The sequence below is a fragment of the Rhinatrema bivittatum genome, chromosome 19, assembly GCF_901001135.1.
Source record: "Rhinatrema bivittatum chromosome 19, aRhiBiv1.1, whole genome shotgun sequence".
Taxonomy (NCBI): Eukaryota; Metazoa; Chordata; class Amphibia; order Gymnophiona; family Rhinatrematidae; genus Rhinatrema; species Rhinatrema bivittatum.
Genome location: NC_042633.1, coordinates 18,833,516 through 18,844,516, shown reverse-complemented (window position 1 = coordinate 18,844,516; position 11,001 = coordinate 18,833,516). Strand labels below are relative to the sequence as shown.

General features: G+C 50.6%; 1 protein-coding gene across 1 annotated transcript; it reads right to left on the bottom strand.

Moving 5' to 3' along the window:
* Positions 1 to 5,343: 5,343 nt before the first annotated feature.
* Positions 5,344 to 10,334, bottom strand: ZSWIM9 (zinc finger SWIM-type containing 9). Its single transcript, XM_029584392.1, has 3 exons — positions 10,228 to 10,334; positions 7,020 to 7,270; positions 5,344 to 6,741 (listed from the first exon to the last, which is right to left on the bottom strand). The coding sequence occupies exons 1-3, from the start codon at positions 10,231 to 10,233 to the stop codon at positions 5,352 to 5,354; spliced, it is 1,647 nt and encodes a 548-aa protein (XP_029440252.1). The 5' UTR covers positions 10,234 to 10,334; the 3' UTR covers positions 5,344 to 5,351.
* Positions 10,335 to 11,001: the final 667 nt, after the last annotated feature.

Below are 11,001 nucleotides of genomic sequence, written 5' to 3'. Positions count from 1 at the left end.
TTCGCATAACACCCCCCCCCCCCCCAGCACTCCTTATGGCAATTTTCCCCCCTCTTTCGCCTGCCTCTCCTGTAAAAGTGTAACTATTACAACCGTTTTGCCTCTTGTGAAATTGTAAATACCACCACCACCTTCTTGATTTATATTAATGCTGTTACCCTATCTTATTCCACCTGCCCTTCTCTTTAGCTCCGCCGGTTCAATGCATCTCTCCTACGTTGTTAAACCGTTCCGGGTAAACCGATAATGATGTGAAAACGAATGCCGGTATATAGAAATCTTGAAATAAAAATAAAATAAATCATGCCGCTCCTCGAAAAAAAAACACCTTCCACCGGACTCTGCCTGCCCTGTTGCCACTGCTCTCTCCTAATCTGGACTTTCTTTCTTCTCAGGCCACCTGGATCCGCTGCAGTCTTATTATTATTTTTATATTCCGACGTTCACTGGAGTATATCACATCGGTTTACATTAGAACTGTGAGAAAACAGTAGGACTAAGATGTCTCACCATTGATATCTTGTAACACTGCAGAGACATAAATAACTTATTAACTTAATGAACTAAGGAGCCTTATTCATACAACGTAACAGGACGGACATTTAACTGCAGATTGAGGTATCTTAGGAGTGATACGTGGTATCACTGAAAAATGGGGAAAATATATGCCAACGTTGACGCATCGGGATATAATAGCATTGAAAGGTTGAAAACGTGTAGGTTGGTGACGCTGAATTACTGGGAGGATGGAGTACTAACATCTGGGTGGAGTTTGTGTGTTGTAGGCTTTTTGGAACAGCCAGGTTTTCAGGGGTGGTTTTTTCGAATGTTTGGGTGCAGGGTTCCAATCTTACAGCTCAATACTGTAAAGTGCGGCCGCGGTTACCCTGCTCCTAACCTGCTTTCTACTCACTTTCCGGCCACGTTAGCCCTTCCTGTGATACACTATCCCCTTTAACCGATTCTTACCGCCTCTTTAAATCCCCGGGTAACCCCTTCCGCACGCGGCATGTATATCAGATGTAAACAAGCGAATTAGCTATTCCCTCCCATACAGTACCACGAAATAAATGGAATATTGGCCCGCGTTTTCTTGGGACATGGGCACTGGGATCACAACGTACGCTCCCTCGCCTGCCTCTTCTGCGGAGAGCTGCAGGGAGCCACCATGAAAACGTCCCGAGGAATGCCGAGAAACTCCAGAGCATAACTGTCTCTTATCACCTCCAGAACCCACTGGTCTGACGTAATCTCGACTCACCTCCAATAAAAAAAAAAAAAAAAGAGAAAGGCGACCCCTCATCTCCTGTTTCCCGGGGTGGGTCGGCACCCCTTCATTGTGGGGTTCGGGGAGGCACTGCCGTTAAAATTAGTTTCCGGTGTGCCCCATTCAAGATCAATCAATCCTTGAATAGCATTCCATAATGGAGAAGAGACGTGAGGCTTTACGCAAAGAAACTAAAATGGGATTTTTCTTTGGCTCAGACATGGATTCAGCCCCCAGCATCTTCAGTGTCCGGGAGATCAGAGCCAGCGACTCATCTCTATGAAAGAACCACAACGTAGTTCCATACGGCTCCAACCCCGGAGGACTTTCCCCATTCCCAGGGAGTAAGGATTGGCTTTCATCATCCGTGCCATCTGGGTCCCTAACAGCGTGAACCGCAGCAGATCTAGACGCACTCCAACGCTTAACCGCCGGCAGCAGGCGTGCGGGGATCCGCACGCCTGCGAACCTGAACTGTTAAGTTTGGCCGGGGCCGCCGACTGTGACTGAAGAAAGGACTGCAGCCCTTGGAAAAAAGTCCACCCAAGAAAAGGCAGAAGGATCCATTCCAAAACCAGGGGAGGGGGTGGCAGTCCTGTCCCAACTGAGCTACCTTCCCCCAGCTGACAAACCAGTTAAGGGGAGCCCCAAAACCAGGCAAAACCCTCTTGGCAGGTCCCCCTCCTGTCCCCATTCCCGCATCCTGCTGGGAAGGGCCGGGCTCGGCAAAATCAGTCGGAGACGACGCTCCCCGAGCCTCCAAGCAGCGAGCGGACGCCAGGCTGCGATGCCCGCATATGGCAAGCAGTGCAAAGGACAAGGTACTTAAGCGTCTTTGCTACCGGCACCATGGATAAGCCCTATCAGTATACTCCCAAAAGCGTCTGACAATTGTGCACCCAGCTGCGCGGCCGCACAAGCTAGTCTGGACAGGGCGCCCCAAAACAAGTTGTCCAATAAGCGCACACTAAGGACACCCAAAATGTAGGTGCCACCCGGGCGCACAAGCGCAAACCAACATCAGACACTGTTTCGCCGCAGCCTTGTGCATAGAACAATGCTCTAACTCCATCGCGGCCTACCACGCGGTGTCTAAGCAAAGCCTGACAGCGGGGCCTAGCAAAAAAGGCTGCTCAACCTGCCAAGTTGCCACGACTCCCCAAGCTCCCCCCGGTGACAGGAATGGACATTGCATCGGCGCACTGAGCTTGGAGACCAGAAGGGGACTAGAATCCCTAAAATTAACTCCCTTTCTTTTTTTTATATATTTATTCTTTATCTGAGCTAAGCCAGTCCCTGGTCTCCAGCTGTGGGGGGGAGAGGGCAAAGGCCTTTACTGCTGCGCTTGGGGTCCTGCACCCCGCTAGCTTCTCAGCTGTTTGCTTCTTTGGCCAAGTCCATGCCGGAAAACCAGCTACCAGACTGAGGCTCTCTACTGAGGGAGGGATCCGCAGATATCACCTCAGGAAAACTCGACTGAGAGGGACCATAAGGTATCACCCACAGGAGAGCGGGGCGAATTCATTTCCTTCTTCTTGTCTCTTTCTACAAATTTGTTTTTTTTTAAGCAATCCCCAGTAGGGAGATGCACGTCCACCATCTGCTGGAGACGGAGAATACCGGCGGGCTGACTGGTGTCACCGCAGGGGTATATATATATATATACCTTGACATCAGCTTTGCTTCTTCTCCATTTGGGCCTACCCTGACTCAAACCAAACCTAGCCAGATTTCCCAAGTATGAACATCCACGCCTCCATGTCTTTCCCATACCCCTCCGTGCAGTCCTGCCTCCCCCCACCCCTATTCCTTTTAGAATTCTGCATTGTATCCTTGTATATGGTTTCTCGAGTTACAGTATGTACACATCCGACGATGTGATTTGTTACCTAATATGGGTTTCTCCGTCTCTCTTCATAATTTTGCTCCTTTTTTTCTCCCTAGTCTTCCCTTTCTTTCTGCCCTTCCTTCCTCCTCCTTTCTAGCCTGCTCCCCTTCCCCCACCCCTGTGCACTGTAATTTTCCATTCTTTATAGTTAATTGTAAACCGGCGTGAGGTTTCCTACGAATGTCGGTATATAAAAGTTCCTAAATAAATCAAATAAAACATCTGCTGGTAGAGGTGCATAACACACTGGTCATCTTTTGGGACGAGCTCACCCCAGGTGACTTTCTGGCAGAATACAGTTTCAGAACTGGCGGTATCAGAGTGGATAACCTTTTCTCTGAAAGGGAACTCCTCAGTGGACACCGGGGGTGTGGGGAAAGTATTGGAGCCGGCAGAGTTTCACTGCAAACGACTCCAACTGCATCCTTTGAGGTGGTTCTGGACGTGTTCTATGCTTGGGGCACGTGCGTCCACTCGATTGGGATAAGCTTACTGTTCTTCTGCGGCACGGCTGACGTACCAGTTGCTGCTCTACTTTTGTCTTCGGTGTCTTGCCTTGTTAATAAAATGAAGAGTTAAAGAAAAAAAAAAAAACCAGGAGCGTGGGGGAGGGGGGGTGCGGACACTAGACACAGTCCAGAGAAAGGCATCAGAAGCCAGGCGAGATGAGAGGCTTGGGGGATGTAAAAATGCATATCCTACAGGAGAGGAGAGACGGGGAGGGGATAATACAGATCTTGAAATACCAGAAAGGCAGCAGTAATGCACAAGAAGAAAACCTTTTTTTTTTTTTAATGGAAAGTGAGGGGGCTTGATATGAAACTCCAAGGGGGGGCCAGACCCAAGACCAAAAGGCAGAAAACATTTGTTTTTCACAGAAAGAGTGGTAGATGCCCAGAATGCCCTCCCAGGGCAGATGGTGATGATGGGGGGGGGGGGAAAAGAGGGTCCAGTAACCGGAAAGGCATGGGATAAACACAAAGGATCCTTAGGATGGGGATAATGAAGCCTGGGGTAACCTGCACAGAGAAGCAGTTACAATTGTAAACAGAAGGCATAGGGGGGTAACTTGCACAGAGCAGCAATTACAACCCTGAGAAAAACCTCACTGGGCAGACTCACTTCTCAACAGTAAACACACTTCCCCCAGACTCTTGCTTGTCAAGTATGTCTGTCTGTCTGTCTGTCAGCTTCTCCGAGCAGAGACTGTCTCTGATGTGCATCTGTACAGGGCTGCGAATATTCAGTAACGCTTTCAAAATGATAAATAGTAGTAGTAGTAGTAGTAGAAATCTGTAGTTTTAATTTTCCTAGGAAAAATCAAAGATACAAGCCCGTGCATGCACTGGAGCACACCCAGGACTGGATTAGCTTGTTCCTTATGACATGGGGCCAAGGGACAACGCTACCTGGGACTGACAGATGTATCAGCCTGCAGGGTCCCTTGGCCTTGCCTAGAATGACCACGGACAACGCCACAAGGCCCACCCACACTATCACCAGGCATATCCCCACATTCATACTTCATGTTCTACCTTGCAATAGTCAAGAGCGCAATTATTTGCCCTCCTGTATCACTTGAACATGACTTTTTGAATTGTTTCTTAAGCTATAAAACCTCTCTAAGGGCAGCCATGTTGGACTGCGTCATTGTCACTGCCGTGGGCCATAATGGCAGCACAGGGAGCCTGAACCAATCTGATGCGAGCTAAGGTGGGGGGAGGGTAATGTGTCACATTTTACCAAGACATGGCTGGGACTTGCAGGATAGGAACTTGAGGCAGATGCAGCTATGGATCCCTCTGGTCTTCCATAACCCACGGTGAAGATCTGCATCTCCTACAAAAGCCTCCCGCCAGCCCGCAGATCGATTCATCTATCCCCCTCCACAAGGCACTGGAACACAGGGATCTGTGCACACTTCTAAGAGGGGCATTCTCGTGTTTGAAAGGCGACTGGTGCAAACCTTTTCCTTTGTGCAACATTTTATAAGCGGAGTTCAAACGGGGGTGCTGTGAGCCCGTACAATGCAAATACTATCAGGATTCCTGGTGGGCACTATGTTTTGCCGGGCACGCGGCGCGCGCAGCAGGCAACACCTTGGCAGCTAATTCCACAACTTACAAAAGTAAGCACAAGGAGAGGCCAAAGAAGATAGTGAGGAGAGACGAGGAGGGGGAGCGCAGTCTCCTGATCCTAGGACATTTTTATTAGGGCTGCTTTGTTCTTGTGAAGGAGGGACAGGTCAAACAGAGGCTCCCCGTTCCGCAGCCGGGTGGCAAAGAGGTGCCGGCAGGGCAGGAGGCTGGAGGTGTAGATGGAGCAGCTGCAGGAGGTCAGGCTCCGGTCCATGCGGAAGTTGGAGACCCCATCGTTAAGAGCAAAGCCCTCCACAGATTCCCTAATGTCATAGGCCCTGTACCTGGCAAAACTCAACTCCTCCTCGATCAGTCTGGCCGGCTCTGGGTTGCAGATAGAATAATAGCGCGTGGCCACCTCATCCTCGTTGAGGCTCTTCACCTCTTCGTTGGGGGTCTGAATGACCACCAGGTCCAGGATACTCTGTGCAACTGTTGAGCAGGGATTGAGGCCTGCCAGCAGCTTCTGTTTGTGCTGGTTGATGAGTTCACTGGCATCAATGTCTCGCACTGGCTCAAAGGCCCAGAACTCTACCCACATCTCACAGTGCGGGTGCCACTGCTCCCGGAAGTATTTCATGAAGTTCTTGGGCAGGGTGGCATCCATTCTTCTCACTGCCTGGCTGTAGGCTGCCGCAGAACTCGACTCGGCTATCTCACAAAGAAGAGGCCACACCTTCTCGTCCTCCGGAGCTCCCAGCTCCTGGATCTTGCTGAACAGGGTCTCCAGGACCTGCGTGCGACAGATCTGGACCCTGGCCTGTGGCAGCAGCTCCTTCACCACCTCCAGTTCCCGGATCTCCACCCCCAGCGTTACGCAGCGCACTTTGAACTTCATGTCCGGCACGCTCTGCAGGAGCGAGGCCAGGGTGAAACGTAGCAGATTCGGCGTCCCTTTCTGTGTCACACAGTAGGCACACTCCCGCCCCCGGCCAATGGCATCCACACAAAGGACCGTGTAGAGGTCGAACTCCTCATTGAAGCTTACCATGCGATCAAAGAAGAGGGCCAATGGGAACCGTTGGCAGAGGGACCTCATCAGAGAGGTGAGGAAGAAGACTGTCTGGATGATCACCTTGTTCTCCACAAACACCAGCTTGACCTTGGCCCCTGGGTCATTGGTGAAGAGGCTGTTCAGGGCATGGAGGGTGTCCTGAACCCCATTGTCCCGGGTTTTGCAATAGTTCAGCAGACGCTGAATGTCCTGAGCTCCCACGAACTGCTTGGAGATCTTGTTGGTGGTGCGCACGGGTAGGCAGGAGTTGGCCATTAGAAATCCCTTCTTGAAGTAGTAGGCAAACTCGATGGGGCACAGTGGGTGGCTGTGATCTAGCTGACACTCAGTGACCACCAAGCGGTCCTTCTCATGGTTCATTTTCAGGACTATCGTGGCCGTGCAGCCCAGGGTCGCCTTCTTGTCTCTCTCTTGGCTGGGCATCTTGTGGACTCTGCAAAGGAAGGCAATGAACATGTGTGTGTGTATCTATCAAGGCTTGGTCAATCTGCCTAGGATTTCCTTGGCTCTCTTTCTGGCTAATACTTATTAAGAGTCACAAGATGGCTCCAGGCTTCCAGAGCCAGGTCTGGTTTTGTCCCCCTGCATCTCTAGCAGCACTGCAAGTTCACAGATGCACTGGAGGGGGGAAACGTGGACTGGGCTCAGCCCGTCCTTCGTTAGGTGGAGCCATCGGGCAACTGCCCTCCTTGGCGTGGGCTTCGGCCTTACCCCAGTTCTGGTTTGCTGGTGGCTCCCTTTCTGTCCTTGCAGACGAGTCGGACGGAGCTGTACTTGAGGGCATCCACCACCTCGGGCCGCGGAGGGTCACAGGCCCACTTGCACTTGCTGAGGGGCAGGGAATTCTTGACGAAGAAGAGAACTTTCCTTTGCTCACACCAGCTGTCAAAAAACAGGCTGAACTCCTCCCAGGAGAAAAACTCCTTCCCGTGAAGCTCTCTCTCATCCATCATAGTGCTTGACTGGGGGGGGACGGGGGGGGGGGACGACAACAGAGGCAGAAAAAGGGAGAATGAGAATAAAGTGGGTCTCCATTAGTATCTCGAACCCATAGAAACGTCTACATTAGATGTTAGTGTCTGCCTCCATGATGATACTTTGGGAAGGTGGGTCAGACAGGGTTTGCTGGTGTGGGTGCTTAAGAACACAAGACCTTGCTGTTGGGAGGCATTTTTTTGTTACTTTTTGCAGAGGATGTATATAGAGGATAGGCCGTATGGATTCAGAGTTCTCACCCAGACACAAACTAGTTTGAAGGCCACAGGCCAACCTCTGAGGGAACTCCTGTTTACTGTCTTGCACTGTGAAATGTTTACGAACAGGCAAGAGTCTGTTTATTTAGTTATTCCACCAAGTCTATGATGAGAAAACTAAAAACTAACTTATACTAAAGCCTGAGAGAGAGAATGAAGGCTGCACATGCTCTGTCTGAAATCTGATAAGAGCCAGAGGGAGGGAACAAGCGTTTGTAGTGTATAAGGAGAGACAGTGAGAAAGAGGGAAGAGAGCACCCTGGATGTGATGGTACTGCTGATCCTTTGGAAACGTAAGCTTTTTATATCTATATAGCAATTGTTATTAACTTCCATTACTTTTTCTATACAATCTGATTTTACTTGTTCTCTCCTCCTATTGCTCAAATAAACTTACTTTCTTACCTGGAACCATGACGTACTGAATCCAAGCTTGTGTGTGGCTCTTTGTGTTGGGGATAAGCCCCTGGGTTCAAGCCCCCAGGGATAATCCCAGTAATTGTGTTTATATGAGATTAGCCCTCCAGGTCAGAGCCTCTGGGCAGCATACCAGTGTGCACGGTCTGAACCCGTAACATTTGCCATACTGGGTCAGACCAAGGGTCCATCAAGCCCAGCCTCCTGTTGGCCAATCCAGGCAAAGCTTGACTAGTACCTTATCTCCTTTCACCCAGTGGCACTACCACAGAGGCTGGACCCAGGACCTCTCACACCCAAAGCGAGAATCATACCCCTAAACCAATGAGCCATGTGGAGACTGGGAAGGAATGTCAAAGTGTGGGTATGTGTGTGTGTAAACCGTGAAGGCGTATCGTGGAGAGAGGGGGGTAGGTTATGTGTATATTTTGGAACTGGCTGTGAAGGGATGACCGGATTTGGGTATCCGGGATTCTGTTTGTGTGTTTTGGGACAGGGTATCCGTATCTGGGTGGGATGCAAAGGGGTCTCCAGATCAGTGTGCCTTTGGTATATATGAAGGCGTATCTGTGTGTGTGTGTTCTTGGTTGGGATGTGAGTGTGTGTTCAGATATGGTGTGAAAGAGCGTCAAGGTTTGTGCATCTGTAGCCGAAAGCTCTGCTGCTGCTGCTTGGACACTGTGAGATCCCCGTCATTCTGCCCAGGGCAAGCGCCATCAGGTAGGTAAGATGGGGATTCAGTTTAAATCAGCTTCCTTTCTAAATCCAACTGCTTCTGAACCACACAGAGCAGGAAGTACACTGATACTAAAGCACCTTCCGCACAGAGATAAGAGAGAATGAAAGTAAACAGATTCGGAACACCCCCTGAATCCCTTGGGCATATAAATCCCCCCCACTTCAGAGGTGACTGCATGCGCTTTACTCACTTATAATATACTTGCAAAGTGCATGGTGGCACAGTAGCTTGCCAAGCTTCCCATTACTGTTCTAGAGCTGTGACAGTTTCACCTGGCTGGACCATCGCATTTTTTTTTTTTAATTAGTATTCACCCGTGCATAACTACAAGGGACATAGGCGGGCTCAGCTCTGGCACTCTGGATCAACCTCTGGTCAACACTGGCCACCCTGCTCAGCTGTAAGGAATCTGAAGGGCAGATTCTATGGTCTGATACCATGCAACATTATCAGATACAATGTAAAAGTGCCCGCTGGGAGCTGCTGCCATACTCTGCGGTATTGTTAGGAACTGGATTGGGAGGTTGCAGGTAAGCCGCCCCTTCACGCCCTGAGGAGCAGAGGTGATGGGGACAAACGTAAGGAATTTATCATGATACGGTGTTACCTTGCCTCCAGATAGGGCGCCCTCACCCTAACCTGCTCTTAGAATCTTTCAGTGATGGGGCTGATGGACACAGGTCAGGTGGGCATAGCAGGAGAGGTGCCCAGGGGCACCAAGACAATCCTGTGCCACCTGGGCACAAACACCCAGTGAGGGGGCAGGGGTGGCAAAGCCCCCCAAGAGTACCACCTGGCAAAATTATGTAAACCACAGCTAGATGAGTAATAGAGATTGCACGGCGCTCATCTCTTTCCGTCTCCCCTGCCATGATTTCAGTTTGTGGCTTCTTGCCCCTGCCTACACAGTAAGGCCAGTTTCGGCTTCCTTCCCATGTGCTGGAGCTGGGGGTGGGAGATGCACAGAGAGAGAAAGGTTGAAAGATGTGTTTTCTTTTTTGTTTTAATGGAGGTTTTCAGGGGTGGACTTGTCTACATCCTGGCTCCCCGGGGGGGGGGGGGGGGGGGGGGGGGGGGCACTATACCATAATAAAAAAAATAATAAAATAATACAAACGGTTGTGAACCTGACAGATAACCTGAACAGGGGGTTTTTCTATTTTGCATCTAGGGAAAATGCTTAGTGCATAGGTCCGTCCCCAAAACAAGAAGGCTTTTGATCCCTTTCCTCCGCTTTTTGGACATGCAGGGGAAAGGAAAGTCTCTCCGGTATTGATCGGTGCAGTTGCTTCGCTCTGACGCTTAATAATGGCCAAACCCCAGTGATTTATAGAGATACAGACAAGGACACTTTTTAAGTACAGGGGATGGGTGTCAGAAGCAACCTGCAAAGAAACATGGCAGCTAAGAGCTAAATGCATGGGAGGAGGGAGGGGAGCGCTGGCCGGAGCCGCTCCGTCCTCAGGATCCCAGGGGTGGGGGGGGCAGTGGGTGCACCTTCCCTACTCACCCACATCTCCAAACTCCAGCAAACCTTCCTTCCGCACAGCCAGAGAGAGCCAAGCAATCCCACAATGCAGCGGGGAAGGGGGGGCGGGGCTGGGAGAGGAAGCCCAACCCTCCCCCTCTTCCGTCACGCCCCCTGCAGGACTCCCACGTTAACCCCCTCACTGCTTTCAGGCTATCCACAAGGCAGATTTACGTTATGGGTATAAGGGATCGCAACCTAGAAAAATAACTATGCAACCCTCCCCACCAAGAAGCCTGCACCGGAGAAAGAGAAGCAGAAATGCAGCATCCAAAGAGACAGAAAATCCAAGACTTTCCCAGCCGAGATCCTGGGGGAAACAGCAGCCAGAGTCCTGCCAGCGGCCCGTCCTCCTTCCTTTGTATTACCACCATGTGCTGCATGGTCCCCTTTTATTTCCAGCCCTTGATGTAGTCCTTTGGTGACAGGGCGCAAGCAATAGTCATTCGAATAGAGGGCTCTTCCTTGTGGACAGGCTGGGAAGCCGTGGCTGCTGTGATCGCTCCGGATCCAGCCAGTCCAGGATTTAGCGCTCGTGCCTCATGTCATCAAGACCCGGCCGAGCCAAGCCTGGTTTTACCCCATTGCATGCAGGGAGTTGTAGTTCTGATCCCCCCCATTGAGATTCCTTAAAGGGAGTAGCCTAATGATTAGAGCAGTGGTCTATAAACCAGCAAGACCACGGTCCAGATTCCACTACTACTCCTTTTGACCTTGGGCAAGTCACTTTACTCTCTGTTGCCTCAGGTACACATT

Excerpts from the sequence above, each read along its gene's own strand:
- ZSWIM9 (XM_029584392.1), bottom strand. Across the intron at positions 6,742-7,019 it reads ACCAGCAAACCAGAACTGGG|AGTCCACAAGATGCCCAGCC; the intron begins GTAAGGCCGAAG and ends CTTCCTTTGCAG.